A 17,890-nucleotide genomic window follows, 5' to 3' on the forward strand; every position below is an offset into this window, starting at 1 on the left:
AGCATTTGTTGTACATACACACAGACAATAAATGAGGTACACACACTCAGAGACAAATCCAGCCAATAGGTTTTGTTATAGAAAAATATATTTTCTTAGTTTATTTTACATGTAATAGCTCATTTGAAAGGTATTGCAGGTAAGTACTCTAGGAGCTTTGAATCATTACTTTAGCATGTATACTTTTTACATAAAACACAATAAGCTGTTTTAAAAGTGGACACAGTGCAATTTTCACAGTTCCTGGGGGAGGTAAGTTATTGTTAGTTTCAACAGGTAAGTAAGGCACTTACAGGGTTCAGTTCTTGGTCCAAGGTAGCCCACCGTTGGGGGTTCAGAGCAACCCCAAAGTTATCACACCAGCAGCTCAGGGCCGGTCAGGTGCAAAGGTCAAAGAGGTGCCCAAAACACATAGGCTATAATGGAGAGAAGGGGGTGCCCCGGTTCCAGTCTGCCAGCAGGTAAGTACCCGCGTCTTCGGAGGGCAGACCAGGGGGGTTTTGTAGGGCACCGGGGGGGGGGGGGACACAAAGTAGCACAGAAAGTACACCCTCAGCAGCGCAGGGGCGGCCGGGTGCAGTGTGCAAACACGCGTCGGGTTTCCTTTAGTTTTCAATGGGAGACCAAGGGGTCTCTTCAGCGATGCAGGCAGGCAAGGGGGGGGCTCCTCGGGGTAGCCACCACCTGGGCAAGGGAGAGGGCCTCCTGGGGGTCACTCCTGCACAGAAGTTCCGTTTCTTTAGGGGCTGGGGGCTGCGGGTGCAGGGTCTTTTCCAGCCGTCGGGAAATGGAGTTCAGACAGTCGCGGTCAGGGGGAGCCTGGGGATTCCCTCTGCAGGCGTCGCTGTGGGGGCTCAGGGGGGACAACTTTGGTTACTCAGTCGTAGAGCCGGAGGGTCCTCCCTGAGTTGGTTGTTCTCCACCAGTCGAGTCGGGGTCGCCGGGTGCAGTGTTGCAAGTCTCACGCTTCTTGCGGGGAGTTGCAGGGGTCTTTAAATCTGCTCCTTGTAACAAAGTTGCAGTTCTTTTGGAGCAGTGCCGCTGTCCTCGGGAGTTTTGTCTTTTTCGAAGCAGGGCAGTCCTCAGAGGATTCAGAGGTCGCTGGTCCCTTGGAAAGCGTCGCTGGAGCAGGGTTCTTTGGAAGGCAGGAGACAGGCCGGTAAGTCTGGGGCCAAGGCAGTTGGTGTCTTCTGGTCTTCCTCTGCAGGGGTCTTTCAGCTCGGCAGTCCTTCTTCTTGTAGTTGCAGGAATCTAGTTTCTAGGTTCAGGGAGAGCCCTTAAATACTAAATTTAAGGGCGTGTTTAGGTCTGGGGGGTTAGTAGCCAATGGCTACTAGCCCTGAGGGTGAGTACACCCTCTTTGTGCCTCCTCCCAAGGGGAGGGGGTCACATCCCTAATCCTATTGGGGGAATCCTCCATCTGCAAGATGGAGGATTTCTAAAAGTTAGAGTCACCTCAGCTCAGGACACCTTAGGGGCTGTCCTGACTGGCCAGTGACTCCTCCTTGTTGCTTTCTTTGTTCCCTCCAGCCTTGCCGCCAAAAGTGGGGGCCGTGGCCGGAGGGGGCGGGCAACTCCACTAAGCTGGAGTGCCCTGCTGTGCTGTGACAAAGGGGTGAGCCTTTGAGGCTCACCGCCAGGTGTTACAGCTCCTGCCTGGGGGAGGTGTTAGCATCTCCACCCAGTGCAGGCTTTGTTACTGGCCTCAGAGTGACAAAGGCACTCTCCCCATGGGGCCAGCAACATGTCTCTAGTGTGGCAGGCTGCTGGAACCAGTCAGCCTACACAGATAGTCGGTTAAGTTTCAGGGGGCACCTCTAAGGTGCCCTCTGTGGTGTATTTTATAATAAAATGTACACTGGCATCAGTGTGCATTTATTGTGCTGAGAAGTTTGATACCAAACTTCCCAGTTTTCAGTGTGGCCATTATGGTGCTGTGGAGTTCGTGTAAAACAGACTCCCAGACCATATACTCTTATGGCTACCCTGCACTTACAATGTCTAAGGTTTTGCTTAGACACTGTAGGGGCACAGTGCTCATGCACTGGTACCCTCACCTATGGTATAGTGCACCCTGCCTTAGGGCTGTAAGGCCTGCTAGAGGGGTGTCTTACCTATACTGCATAGGCAGTGAGAGGCTGGCATGGCACCCTGAGGGGAGTGCCATGTCGACTTACTCATTTTGTTCTCACTAGCACACACAAGCTGGTAAGCAGTGTGTCTGTGCTGAGTGAGGGGTCTCTAGGGTGGCATAATACATGCTGCAGCCCTTAGAGACCTTCCCTGGCATCAGGGCCCTTGGTACCAGAGGTACCAGTTACAAGGGACTTATCTGGATGCCAGGGTGTGCCAATTGTGGAATCAAAAGTACAGGTTAGGGAAAGAACACTGGTGCTGGGGCCTGGTTAGCAGGCCTCAGCACACTTTCAATTCAAAACATAGCATCAGCAAAGGCAAAAAGTCAGGGGGTAACCATGCCAAGGAGGCATTTCCTTACACGCATAAAATGGCGTACCCTCACAAAGTCCATGAAATGGCACTGGAGCTCGTGGGGGCACCTCTGCTAGTGCAGGGGTGCCCTCAGACACTGGTACTTGCACCCTGCCCTCTGAGCTAGAAGGGCCTGTCATAGGGGTGACTTATAGTGACCTAATGCAGTGACCTACTGTGAATAAAAAGGTGCATACATTCTTTCACGCAGGCTGTAATGGCAGGCCTGCACAACACTTTGTATGGGCTCCCCATGGGTGACATAATACATGCTGCAGCCCATGGGGATCCTCTGGTACCCTAATGGCCTTGGTACTTATGTACCACATAGTAGGGACTTACATGGGGGTACCAGTATGCCAAATGTGGGGTTAAAATGGTATTAGTTACCAAGTTAGAAGGGACAGAGAATAGTCACTGAGGATCCCAGTGAACACAATCAAACACAAAGACAACAGGCAGAAAATGGGGATAACCATGCCAAGGAAGATGGTTCTTTCCCACAACAGTTGATAAAGAGAAGATGGAAGGGAAGATTTTAAACCAAAGTAAGTTCAAAGAAGAAGCAAAGACACATCCAAAACCGACAGTGGAGAGAAAACAATCTAACAAAGGAGTTGATGCCCATCTGCAGTATCACTGAGGAGTCATTCTATCCTGTGACTCAAAAAACAAATGCTTTTCCGAAGAACAGCAATTTGTAACACTCCAGACCCAACACTAGATGGCAGGAGTATGCAAAGCTTGTTTATCTACAGCCACACATGCCTTCGAACATTATGTTCTGAGCAGACAGCCGGAATAGATTAAGGCATCTGAATCCATTAGAGATCCAATATTTTAGTGTTGCTTGAAAGTATGCTTATTATTGCTATGTATAATTTTTTTTTTTTTTCGGGGACTCCATGCCTACCAATAAGAAACACAACCATGTCAATGCATGGAAGATTATGTTTCTAAGAAGAATGGCCCTTAACGTCAGCAACAGACTCAAAATGCATATTTACATCATGCAACCTGCATGGTACTAAAATACACCCAGCTTCACAGTAGTGCATTTCTCATCACCAAGAAGCACACTGCCTCTGAGGCTTTTTGTCACAGTTAGAGATTATTTTCTTACAGGATACCAAGTGAACAAAGCAGACAATGTCTCTATTAACAAAAGAAAAAACGGAGGCAATACTCTGTGGCCAAGATGACTGAAATATATAAATACATATACATTGAGTAAGGCAAGTGCAGTAAAGAAAGTGACTTCTCGAAAAACCTTCTTCAAAGAAAAACAACTTGTAACACTCTAGCCCAACACTAGATGGCAGTCTTTTGCAAAGCATGTGTATCCATAGCTACACATGCCATTAAATACATATACATTTGTAATGTTGAGTAAGGCAAGTGCAGTAAGGAAAGACTTTCTAGATGTTGCAAAGCCCCTAATGTATTGAAGCAAAATAAGCCAGTTTAAGGTTTTGCCTACAGGCCCATTCTATCCAGTACAGACCTGGAAGGGCTTTGTGGCAACCACATACTCCTGCTGGTCTATCCTACATCCCTGCTCCTAATTTGGTGGATTTCCTTCCAGATTTGATGGCATTCCTCTCCATCGTTTGCCCCCACCCAAGGAGAATTGCTGCCTAACTGTTCTGACTGAATGGTCTGTGTCCTTTTAATGTACAGCATGAAGGAATATATACTGTTCCCCTCTCTGCTCCCAACCTCTTGCAAAACTACCTCCTGTGCTCTGCTGGGTACTGGGCACTGGGCATCTTAAATTAGTTTTTATGCTATTCCAAAATAGAAGACCATGAGTGTTCAATTGAGGCAGACATCCTGGAATATTTTTTCCTCTGCCTGAAGAAAAATCAAAGATGTGCAAATATGCATGACCTGTTAAAAGTAAAGAAAAATCACTCCAAGAGGGCTACGTGTGCACGCACGCTTTTCTAGCGCCAGCATTGCCAATGGGCGTCATGGGTGTGAGTATATGAACCAGTAAGGTACTAAGTTCTGATGAAGGTACCTTGTTTCAAAAACTAAAGATAATGTTCATTTATAATGCTAGTCAAGTTCAAATTGGAAATCCATCAATGTATGCTTACCTTCCTCATTGATTTCAATCAATCCTTGGTATTCATTCTGTGTAGGATCCACACTTCGGAGAGGTCTTATCACTTTACCCCAATAAACTGGGTCATCAATCTCACTATCCGAGTCGATCACTAAAATAAAACAAGAACATTTTTCAAGTTTATTAAGCAAGAGTGGATCAGCCTAAAATCCAAATAGCATCCATTATTATTATTATTATTTTAAATGTAAACTTCTTCACACCTGTGAGACAGGAACAGATAGATTCTGTCTGCAATTCCAAAGCATATTTCCCACTTGAACAAGAAACCTTCACTTGATGAATACCCAGCTGAGCATAGGGCCTGGCTCCACAAAGCCACAAACTGCGTTTCTATTACCTGTGAGACATCAGGTTGTTACCCACAGGTGGCCTTATAGCACAGGGCTTGTAGGAAGTTGGCTCTGTATATACTATTTAAAAGTAAGAAATAGTGTGCACAGAGTCCAAGGGTTCCCCTTAGAGTTTGGTAATGGCAAAAAGATAATTCTAATGCTCTATTTTGTGGTAGTGTGGTCGAGCAGTAGGCTTATCATAGGGTAGTGTTGAGCATTTGTTGTACACACAGGCAATAAATGAAGAACACACTCAAAGACTTAACTCGAGGCCAATAGGTTTTTATATAGAAAAATATATTTTCTTAGTTTAAGAACCACAGGTTCAAGATTTACAAGTAATACTTTAAATGAAAGGTATTTAATTTTGGTACTCTAGGAACTCTGAATAATCACAATATCATGTACAGTCTTGGCAAAAATGGTAATAAGCTATTTTAAAAGTGGACACAGTGCAAAAATCAACAGTTCCTGGGGGAGGTAAGTAGAGGTTAAGTTCACAGGTAAGTAAAACACAGTCTCAAAGTTGGGTCCAAGGCGACCCACCGTTGGGGGTTCAAGACAACCCCAAAGTTACCACACCAGCAGGTCAGGGCCCGTCAGGTGCAGAGGTCAAAGTGGTGCCCAAAACACATGCTTCAATGGAGAACAGGGGTGCCCTGGTTCCAGTCTGCCAGCAGGTAAGTACCCGCATCCTCAGGGGGCAAACCAGGGGGGGTTTGTAGGGCGCCGGGGAGGAGGGGGGGAGTGGAGGGGAGAGGGACAGGCCGGTAGGGCTGGGGCCAAAGCAGTTGTCTCCGTCTTCACTACAGGGATTCAGGTCAGCAGTCCTCCTTCTGGTTAAGGTTGCAGGAATCTAGTTTCCTAGGTTCTGGGGAGCCCCTAAATACTGAATTTAGGGGTGTGTTTAGGTCTGGGAGGGCAGTAGCCAATGGCTACTGTCCTTGAGGGTGGCTACACCCTCTTTGTGCCTCCTCCCTTTGGGGAGCGGGGGCACGTCCCTAATCCTATTGGGGGAATCCTCCATCCACAAGATGAAGGATTTCTAAAAGTAAGGGTCACCTCAGCTCAGGACACCTTAGGGGCTGCCCTGACTGGGGAGTGACTCCTTGTTTTTCTCAATACCTCCTCCAGCCTTGCTGCCAAAAATGGGGGCAGTGACTGGGGTGGGGTGGGCAACTCCACTAGCTGGGATGCCCTGTGGCGCTGTAACAAAGGGGGTGAGCCCGTGAGGGTCACGGCCAGGCGTTACAGTTCCTGCAGGGGGAGGTGAGAAGCACCTCCACCCAGTACAGGCTTTGTTTCTGGCCACAGAGTGACAAAGGCACTCTCCCCATGTGGCCAGCAACATGTCTGGTGTGTGGCAGGCTGGCAAAACTAGTCAGCCTACACTGGAAGTCGAGTATGTTTTCAGGGGGCATCTCTAAGATGCCCTCTGGGTGTATTTTACAATAAAGTGCACACTGGCATCAGTGTGCATTTATTGTGCTGAGAAGTTTGATACCAAACTTCCCAGTTTTCAGTGTAGCCATTATGGTGCTGTGGAGTTCGTGTATGAGACTCCCAGACCATATACTCTTATGGCTACCCTGCACTTACAATGTCTAAGGTTTTGCTAAGACACTGTAGGGGCATAGTGCTCATGCACATATGCCCTCACCTGTGGTATAGTGCACCCTGCCTTAGGGCTGGTGACTTACCTATGCCACAGGCAGTGTGAGGTTGGCATGGCACTCTGAGGGGAGTGCCATGTCAAATTAGTCATTTTCTCCCCACCAGCACACACAAGCTGTGAAGCAGTGGGCATGTGCTGAGTGAGGGGTCCATAGGGAGGCATAAGAAATGCTGCAGCCCTTAGAGACCTTCCCTGGCATCAGGGCCCTTGGTACCAGGGGTACCAGTTGCAAGGGACTTATCTGAGTGCCAGGGCTGTGCCACGTGTGGAGACAAAGGTCCAGTTTAGGGAAAGAACACTGGTGCTGGGGCCTGGTTAGCAGTGTCCCAGCACACTTTCAAGTCATAACTCAGCATCAGCAAAGGCAAAAAGTTAGGGGGTAACCATGCCAAGGAGGCATTTCCTTACTGGGCTATAAAACATAATAGGTGAGATTATTTTAGACTCTGATGTGTCTGAAAGAAAGGGGTCACATTCTAATCAATCAACACACATCAACTCACAAAAGGATTCCTTCTTGGGGGACTGCAGCAGGACCATAATGTCTGGGCAAACTACTTCATAGGAGGGGTGTAGGAAGTTGGCTCTATATATACTATCTCAAAGTGAGAGACAGTGTGCAGAGTCCAAGGGTTCCCCTTAGAGGTTGATAGTGGCAAAATTAGATTATACTAATGCTCTATTTTGCGGTAGTGTGGTCGAGCAGTAGGCTTATCAGAGGGTAGTGTTAAGCATTTGTTGTACACACACAGGCAATAAATGAGGAACACATACTCCGACTTAACTCCAGGCCAATAGTTTTTATATAGAAAAATATATTTTCCTAATTTATTTTTAGAACGGGGGTTTGTAGCCCACTGGGCAGGGTCCCAAACAGGCACACAAAATACACCCACAGTGGCACAGGGGTGGCTGGGTGCAGTGTGTGAACAAGGAGTCGGGTTTCTGGTTTGAAATCAATGGATGGACCCAGGGGTGACTCTGGCGATGCAGGCAGGGCACAGGAGGGCTTCTCAGGCCAGCTACAGACTGGGCTACGATGAGGTCAAGGGAAGCCTCTGGATCCTCTCTGCAGACATTGCTGTGGGGGTGCAGGGAGGTCATCTCAGGGTGTCCACGTCATTGGAGTCGCCTGGGGGTCCTCTCTGCAGTGTTGGTTCTTCTGAACACGAGCCGGAGGCATCGGGTGCAAAGTGTTGGGGACTCACGCTTCCAGAGTGAGGCTGGAGTCCCTTTAAAGTTGGTTTCTTCTTTGTAGATTAGACAGAGCCGCTGTCCACAGGAGTTTCTTGGTCCTTTGGGTTGCAGGGCAGTCCTGTGAGTCATTAGAGGTCGCTGGTCCCGCTGGATGCGTCGCTGTTGCAGGTTCTTTGAGTCTGGAGACAGACTGGTAGGGCTAGGGCAAAGTCCGTTGTTGTCTCCATCTTTTATGCAGGGCTTTCAGGTCAGCAGTCCTTGTTCAGGTCGTCAGGAAATCTGATTTCCTGGGTTCGGGGTCAACCCCTAAATACTAGATTTAGGGTGGGTGTTTAGGACTGGAGGGCAGTAGCCAATGGCTACTGTCCTTGAGGGAGGCTACCCCCTCCTTGTGCCTCCCTTTGGAGGGGAGGGGGGGGGGGGGGGGGAGGGGGGGGGCACATCCCTATTGGGCTAAATCCTCCTAACCAAGATGGAGGATTTTCTAAGGAGGGGGTCACTTCAGCTTTGGCCACCTTCGGGGTGGACCTGGCTGAGGGGGTGACGACTCCTTGTTTTTCTCACTATCACCCCGGTGGAGGGCATCTCCACTAGCTGGAGTGCCCTGGGGCATTGCAACACAAAGCCTGAGCATTTGAGGCTCACTGCTAGGTGTTACAGTTCCTACAGGGATAGGTGAATGATCTCCACCCAGTGCAGGCTTTGTTTCTGGCCTCAGAGAGCACAAAGGCTTTCACCCCAGAGGTCAGAAACTCGGCCCTCAGTGGCAGGCTGGCACAGACAAGTCAGTCCTGCACTGAAGTATTGGGTAAAATACAGGGGGCATTTTGTAATAAATCCAGCACTGGCATCAGCGTGGGTTGTTTATTCTGAGAAGATATATATATATATATATATATATATATATATATATATATATATATATATATATATATATATATATATTTTTTTTTTAACAAACTTCTCAGTATTCAGTGTTGCCATTATGGAGTTCATTTTGGCAAACTCCCAGACCATATACATAATATGGCCACACTGTACTTACAATGTCTAAGAATGGACTAAAACACTGTAGGGGCATATTGCTCATGCAGCTATGACCTCACCTGTGGTATAGTGCACTATGCCTGTAAGGCCTGCTAGAGGGGTGACTTACCTATGCCACAGGCAGTATTTTGTGGGCATGGCATCCTGAGGGGGGTGCCATGTCGACTTTGCCTTTTGCTCCCCACCAACACACACAATCTGCAATGGCAGTGTGCATGTGTTAGGTGAGGGGTCCCTTAGGGTGGCACAACACATGCTGTAGCCCTTTGGGACCTTCACTGGTTACAGGGCCCCTGGTACCACTGGTACCCTTTACAAGGGACTTATCTGGGTGCCAGGGGTGCTGCATGTGCGGAAACAGTGGTACATTTTTTGTGAAAGAACACTGGTGCTGGGGCCTGGTTAGCAGGGTTCCAGCACACTCAAGTCTAGTCTGCATCACTATCAGGCAAAAAGTGGGGGGTAACTGCAACAAGGAGCCATTTTCCTACAAGTGGCACTAATGCAAATTTGTAGACTTTCACCTCAGGGATCCCAATGCAGAATTACTTTCCAGAGTAGCATCATTCGGAAGTAGTGAATGAGGCTAGCTCAGTGTATGGTGTACACCTATGGTTTGGCACGCTATACTGTTTCCAGGCAACCCTTAGTGAATAGATTTCTAGATAGCAGAGGCTCTCTAGAGGTAAAGCACTTTCAATATCACAGTAATCAGACAGTAACTCACTCACAAGAAAGAATCACACAAGTGTTGCGAAAATAAAGGATACTTTATTACAGCACAACTACTAATCTAGCATAGGTATAGCTCACTTTGAGATATCTACACAAATATATACACACAAAATAACCATCAGAAATAGCATAAAAATACATATGGGCCTATGGGAGGGCCAAACCATACACTAAAAAAAGTGGAATGTGAAATAGTGACCCCACCCAAGGTAAGAGGGGTAGTTAGCTAGGGACAGAGAGAAACACCAGAGGGAAGTACAGTAAGTGTCCCCAGCAACCAGGAGCAAGGTGGTTATCCACCCAGTTGTCCTTTAGGCTAACACAGAGGGCAGTGGTTGGAGTTTGTGGAATTCAGGATCCTTCTCAGTGGACCAGAGTCTTCTTCAGTGTTTCTTGGGTGCCTGCAGCTCTGTTGCGCCACAGGAGTTCCTTGTGCTGGGGTGAAGGCTGGCAGTCTTCGTGGCCTTTGATAGTTTTAGCAGCTTGAGGACGAGGCTTTTTTCTTGCAATTGTCGAAGTCAGCAGGCAGGGTTGGCGCTGAGTCAGTCAGTGGTCTTCAGTTCTTGCCTTTTGCGTCTCTGGAGTGTACTTCAGGTCGGCAGGATCTGAATTCTTAGTTCCAGGGTCTCACCCTAATTACAGAATTTAGGGGAGTTTTGTGTAGGGTAGTAGCCAATGGGCTTTATACCCATGAGTTCACTACACCCCCTACACGACCACTTCCTATGGGAAGTGGGCATTACCCTGTCCCAGAGTTCCTAGTTCTGCCATCACCAAGATGAGGGTTGTGCGGAGGGGGCAGTCGGCATCATCTCCTTTGAGAGAAGCCAGATCTACATATCAAGGGTGGTGGGCTTCTTTGAATGCAGATTTGCAGGTCATCCTGTTGGGAGGGGTGTGCAAACACCCTTGCCTGAGAAGCCTTTGTTTCTGTCCATCTGAAAGCAAAGGCTCTCACCCCTGGGGTTCTGAACGTGTCTGGTGGTGGCAGGCTAGTTAGAACTAGTCAGCCAGCACACTGGTAGCGGTAGGTTTTTCAAGGGGCACCTCTCCGTGCATGTATTATTAAATTCATCACTGGCATGAGTGAGGGTTTATTAGTACGAGACGTTTGATATCAAACATCCCTATTTTCAGTGAAGCCACCATGTAGCTGTGTAACTCGTAGTTACCAGCAAAAGTATTTAAAAAGGCTTCCCTGTTCACTCACTATGTCTGAGAATCGACAAAGACATAGCAGGGGCATATCTGCTCTTGCCTTCTGTAGGGGTGACTTACATATATTGCATGCAGTGTTAGGAGACATGAAACAGGCTCTGTGCCATGTTGTGTTTTCACTTTTAGCTGCACCAAGACACAGCCTGCAATGGCAGTCTGCATGTGCTAGGTGTGGGGCCCCAGAGGGAGGCAAAATACATGCTGCAGCCTTTAGGGGCCCTCTTTGGTACCCGTGCCCTAGGTACCAGGGTTACAATTTACTAGGAACTTACAGGGGTACCAAAGGTATGGTCAATTGTTGGAATTAGTATTTCTATTGGTTTATGGATTAGGGTTGGTGTTGTGACTGGTACTAGGCTTGAGATTCCTACTGGTTCATGCTTTTAGGGTTGGGTTTGTGATTGGTACCAGGGCTGGGATTCTTATTGGTTCATGTTTTTAGGGTTGGGATGTGATTGGTTGTCAGGACTAGGGCTATGATAGGTGACTAGGGTTGTCTCCCATTGGTTGTGGGATTTAGGGTTACAAATCTGATTGGTTAGGACTTGGTTTCTATTGGCCAACAGGGCTATTTAAGCCTAGGGCTCAGGGTGTCTCAGCCCGGGTGTCGTTAAGAGTGGAGATGGGGCAAGGGCATTTGCCTGTTTTGGGCTGTTCTGGACTGGTCGGGCCTAGGGTCAGAAATGCCACCCAACTGTCCATTTACCAGAAAGGACCTTACTCCCTACACATCCATCAACATGCTAACATTATCAGCAAAGACATCCAACTCATGCACCACAAACTGACCTCATACAGATTGCAATGTCATTAACCAACACAAAACGCCATATCCCTCACCTATACACATATCTACCACACCTACAACAGTAAAACACCTTCATTCTCACAGCAAACACTACTCTGTCCATTCCCACTAACACAGCCTGCCATCACCCACACAAGACAAAACCACATTATACATTACTTTCAACCATCCAGATACACACTCCCTGTTCATACAAACCAACATCAATATCCTGTTTGCTCCTGCCAGATCCCCTTTTATCATGATACCTAAACCCAGCCTTCCAAAACACAATCTACAAACACCCTCCCCCTCTCTTCATCAATTACACACAGACATACAATCCTCACACTCCACACATTACCTCTTCCAATGATCAAAACGAACAAAAACACCCCAGACCCACATCTATCCCCTCTTACACACCATATGCACGCTTCTCCAAAAAACATGAACACCCCCTATAATATTTTAATACCACTCACCAGCACAAACTCAGATGAAATCCTTCACAGAAAACCACATCAATATCTCCTCTCACTATTCCACAAAAACAAAACAGACCACACATCAGCACATCAAAATAACACATTCATAATACCTACCGTCACACCCACTCCCACCCTCATGACTACACAAATCCAAATCCTGACCAATCTTTACCCCTACAGTCTCACTCTTCATCTACATCTACCACAAGCACAAGCAACATTCCTTCACCAGTCTCTCATCCATTGCTCCTCCCCCACCCCTAACCCATACTCCTTCCACACTAAGCAGACACAAACAAAATAAACATGCCACTCTTGGCAACTTCGCATCCCCTTGTCTATTACATAAGGCTACTCCACACAAAAGAGAACACTCTTTATGTCTCTCTCCACCACCAGGTCCACCCCCCAACATAGACAGACCCAACAAAAAGCCTCCCTAGCCTGCTGGAAGAGGAACACTATTGAAAAACAGCACTATTGTAACCCTCACACAGTTATCACAACTAAAACACCTACTACAAGCTCAAAATATACAGCTCACCCTTCTCTGAAACAAAACACTGCCACCACAAACACACATTTTCTAAACTGCCTGCTCATAAATGCTTGATCACTCTCAAAATACAAGCACCACATCTATGACCTGCTCACGGACACACAACCTGACTTACTTTTCATAATGGAATCATGGTTGGGAGATGACATGAGCCCAGTATTGCATGATGGCATTTCTCCAGGCTATCAAACCATCACACAAAACCATATAGGCAAGAGAGGGAAACAAGCAATAAATCTCAGTAAAACAGACAACATTTTCATACTAGGTTGTGAGGCCTTCCTCACCAGATGCAACCCTACTCCAACTTCCTCCACTAACTTTCTCCTCCTTTACAGACCTTCACCTAACAACTCAACTTTCCCAGACACTTTTCTAGATATAGTCTCAAACCTTATTACATTATACTCAAACCTATGCATTCTTGGGGACGTAAGCATTTGGCTTGACAAATCCAACATGCCCCATCCAAAATCTATCACCACTGGCCTAGTCGCATTGAAACTACATCAGATTGTACACAATCCCACACACATCGCTGGACACATCCCAGATGTCATTTTTGTAAAGCCTGAACTAGTTACCTTCCATATCATCATGCCAATCACATGGGCAGACCGCCATTTGATAACTTCCCAACATAAAACACCACAAATCAACAGACCCCATAGCAAATTGCATACATTTATCTTTCGACCATGGCGAAAACTCAATTTTGAAGCTAACAGCCAAAACGGATCTAGACACAATTAATTCTGTTCCAAAACTTTATGACTGGCTACAGGACGCTTTCGATAACCTAATACCACTCAGAAAAACTGAACAGGACAAAAGAAAACCTACAACTTGGAGAAACACAGAACTTAAAAAGATAAAGCAACAAATCAGAAGGTTGCAATGGACCTGGCTCAAAACAAACACCATTCAAGACAAACTTCAGCTACACAAACTTAAAAGAAGATACAAATCTATGAAAAACGCTTAAAAAAAAAAAAAAAGTACTACTCAGACAGAATTCTAAATCTGCAACTAATGAATTTTATAAAATTCTCAATTAATTTCAAAAACCTAAATGCATGGAAGGAAGTCATTCCACTACTCAAGATTTCACAAACAAACTGCCAACTCATTGCACAACCCAGGCAGACGCATTGGAATCCGGTTTAAGACAGAAGAAAGCCATCAGCACAAACCTCTTTCCTAAAATCCCCTCCAAGAAGAAATTAACCCAGCCTCTGCACTCCTTCAAAGAAAAGGTGCGTTTATGGATTTGGTCAAAGCAAGCAGGCCTTCTTGGCTGCCCTTTTGATCCTTGTCCACCACACATCTTCTAGAACATTATTTTATCTACTTCTACAGCCACACCTGTAAGAACAAGCATCAATAACTAACTACAAGAATGTTTCCTGAAGACCTGAAAAAGGCATACATACGTCTTATTAACCCCTCGGGTGCGGGGACGTAACGGTTACATCCTGGGCAGCACCGCTCGGGTGCCCAGGATGTAACCGTTACGTCCAGACAGGGGTCCACAGGGGAAGCGCTATCGCTCTCCCGGGGGGCCTGGCACTCCCCTCCCCTGGGCAGGGATGAAAGGGGAATCGCTTCCCCTTCCACTACTAAAAGCATTTCTCCTCCGATCAAGTGGAGGAGGAAGAGAGGCATGAAAGGAGAGGAAAGGCCTTGCCTCTCCTTTCGTGTCTCTCAGCAGAAATGCCACTAGACACCAGGGAATTTTTTATTTTATGGCATAAGGGGAGCAAGGGGGGCAGAAACCACTAGACACTAGGGAATTTTCTTTTCTTTTGTTTTATACTTGTGCATAAGGGGAGCGCCCCCTTGGGCAAGGGCCGCTCCCCTAGGGGGCAATTTATTTGTAGGCCATTTCTGCCCCCAACTGAAGGGGGTAACAGCCTTTCAGCTCTCCCTCCGCACACTAAAACATCTTATCCCACGGCAAGCAAGGGGACATTTGATTATTTGGTTTTACATTTGGGCCATGACAGCTTGGCTAACTCTCAACTCAATATCGTCCCACTTGCAATGGGGAGGGCTGCACATTTTGGACTGTGGGATGTTGCAATTGTAGACAAATCCACAGGACCTAGACAAATCTGAAAAAGAAACATCTGGATGAGTCCAGGGTGGTGTGCTTCACATGCAACCGCACCATTTTCTTACCCACAATGCCGTGCACACCTCCAACTTTGCTGGAAATCATAAATTTTCCCACATTTTTGTGATGGAACCTTTCGGAATCTACAGTAATCCACAAAATTCCTACCACCCAGCATTCTCATCTATACCGATAACAATTCTGCAGCAATTGTCAGCCTAAAAATGTTTTTTTCCATACTGCCCCTTTCGACCCACTTCGGTTCCCCCTCAATTTCAACATGTTTTTGGCTCTTCCCTATCACAGGCACTTGGCCCACCTACACAAGTGAGATCATTTTTACAGGGAGACTGAGGGGAACATTGGGTAGTAGGAAATTTTTCCCAGTGCGGTGATCCCACACAAATGTGGAAAAAATGTGATTTTTTTTTAGCTCAATTTGAGGTTTACTGAGGATTCTGGGTAAGAAAATATTGGGGGATCCACGCAAGTCACACCTCCCTAGAATCCCTCCGGTGCCTGGTTTTCAGAAATGTCTGGGTTTGGTAGGTTTCCCTAGATGGCTGCTGAGCCCAGGACCAAAAACAAAGGTGCTCCCCTGCCCTCACAAAAACAGGTAGTTTTGTATTTGATAATTTTGATGTGTCCACATAGTGTTTTGGGGCATGTTCTTTCACAGGCACTAGGTCTACCCACACAAGTGAGGTACCATTTTCATCGGGAGAATGGGGGGGGGGGGGGGGGGGGGGAGCAAATTTGTGGCTCCTCTCAGGTTCCATAACTATCACCAAAATGTGAGGAAAAAGTGTTTTTGGACAAATAGAGGTTTGCAAAGGATTCTGGGTAGCAGAACCTGGTCAGAGCCCCACAAGTCACCCCATATTGGATTCCCCTAGGTGTCTAGTTTTACAAAATGTGCAGGTTTGGTAGGTTTCCCTAGGTGCCGGCTGAGCTAGCGGCCAAAATCCACAGCTAGGCACTATGCAAAAAACATGTCCGATTTCAATGTAAAAATGTCATGCGTCCCTGTTGCGCTTCCTGTCGCGAGCATTAGGCCTACCCATGCAAGCGAGGTACCATTTTTATCGGGAGACTTGGGGGAACACAGAATAGCAAACCAAGCGTTATTGCCCCTTGTCTTTCTCTACACTGTTTCCTGCCAAATGTAGGACAGTGTGTTAAAAAAAAAAAAGACGTCTATGACAAATGTCCTGTAATTCACATGCTATGGGCCGGAATTCAGGGATGTGCAAATAACCACTGCTTCTCAACACCTTTTCCTGTGCCCATTTTGGAAATACAAATGTTTTCTTGATACCTATTTTTCACTTTTTATATTTCAGCAAATTAATTGCTGTATACCTGGTATAGAATGAAAACCCATTGCAAGGCTCATTTATTGGCTCTGGGTACCTAGAATTCTTAATGAACCTACAAGCCCTATATATCCTTGCAACCAGAAGAGTCCAGCAGACGTAATGGTATACTGCTTTCAAAAATTTGACATCGCAGGAAAAAGTTACAGAGTAAAGCGCGGAGAAAAATGGCTGGGTTTTTTTCACCTCAATTTCAATATTTCTTTTTTATTTCAGCGGTTATTTTCTGTAGGAAACCCTTGTAGGATCTACACAAATTACCCCCTTGATGAATTCAGAATTTGGTCTACTTTTCAGACAAGTTTAGCTTTCTGGGATCCAGCATTGGTTTCACACCCATTTCTGTCACTAACTGGAACAAAGCTTAAAGCACAAAAAATTGTAAAAATGGGGTATGTCCCAGTAAAATGCCAAAATTGTGTTGAAAAATTGGGTTTTCTGATTCAATTCAGCCTGTTCCTGAAAGCTGAGAAGCTGGTGATGTTAGCACCGCATACCCTTTGTTGATGACATTTTCAGGGGGAAAAAACCACACACCTTCATCTGCAGCCCCTTTCTTCCCATTTTTTATTTTTTTTATATTACAATTTTTTACTGTATTTTGGCTAATTTCTTGATTGCCTTCAGGGGAACCCACAAAGTCTGGGTACCTCTAGAATCCATAGGATGTTGGGGAAGAAAAAAAAAGGATGCAAATTTGGCGTGGGTAGCTTATGTGGACACGAAGTTATGAGGGCCTAAGCACGAACTGCCCCAAATAGCCAAAAAAAGCCTGGCACCTGCGGGGAAAAGGCCTGGCAGCGAAGGGGTTAAAGAAAACAAACCTTGAGCCGCAGTACCCCAACAACTAGAGACCTACCACAAACGGACCCTTCCTGGGCAAACGGATAGAAACAGCAGCATTCACCCTGATGTCACAATTCATTGAAGACAATTCCATATTTTCAGACTACCAAACTGGATTCCGCCCAGGAAGAGGCACTGAATCAGCATTCATAGCAATCTGGGATGATCTTAAAAACACAGTTGACCGCAATGGAGTTGCTACACTACTTCTCTTGGACCTCTCGGCTGCCTTAGCTACTGTTGACTGTGACACCCTAATTCAAAGACTCTCCAAAGCTAGCATAGAAGGGACTGCTCTCGACTGGATTACATCTTACCTTCAAAAACAGAAGTAGTATGATCTATTCTACCCCCTTTTCGCCCAAACCCTACCTCTTAAAAGCAGGAGTCCCCCCCCCCCATCAATCATCTCACCTTTGCTTTTCAATATCTATAAGAAGTCATTACCATAATTGATCAATGATTTTCAACTCACATGCTACAACTATGCAGATTACACAAATATTACTTAAATTGAAATGCCTCAAAGACATTGAAAACTCACAAATCCTCACTTGCCTCAAAGCCGCTGATCAGTGGATGACTGAGCCATCTCAAACTAAATGCTTCCAAAACTGTAATATTCACATGTGGTGACTGGAAACATTATGACCCACTGTGCGCCTGGCATGACTAAGTCTGCCACCTTCTCAAGTATCCAAGGAAATTAAAAATCTTGGAATCCCCATGGACTCCAAGCTAACAATGAATGCCCAAGTGGACAAATTAGCACGATCAAGCTTCATCACCTTGAAGACTCAGCGACACATCTTCACCCACCTCAGATTTCCACACAAGGTACAGACTTCTATCTCTCTTGTACTATCCAAACTGGATTATGCCAATGG

At 46.3% G+C, this 17,890-nt stretch overlaps 1 protein-coding gene across 8 annotated transcripts in view; it reads right to left on the minus strand.

Annotated features, from left to right (window-relative positions):
• The window catches only part of CSDE1 (cold shock domain containing E1), a 522,536-nt gene that overhangs the window by 129,006 nt on the left and 375,640 nt on the right, over window positions 1-17,890 (minus strand). For all 8 annotated transcript variants that reach the window (XM_069238744.1, XM_069238741.1, XM_069238743.1 and 5 more), the window contains one exon: window positions 4,593-4,712. In XM_069238744.1, coding sequence (XP_069094845.1) covers window positions 4,593-4,712 — 120 coding nt within the window. The remainder of the gene's footprint in view (window positions 1-4,592; window positions 4,713-17,890) is intronic.

Source organism: Pleurodeles waltl, chromosome 6 (assembly GCF_031143425.1).
Source record: "Pleurodeles waltl isolate 20211129_DDA chromosome 6, aPleWal1.hap1.20221129, whole genome shotgun sequence".
NCBI classification, from domain to species: Eukaryota; Metazoa; Chordata; class Amphibia; order Caudata; family Salamandridae; genus Pleurodeles; species Pleurodeles waltl.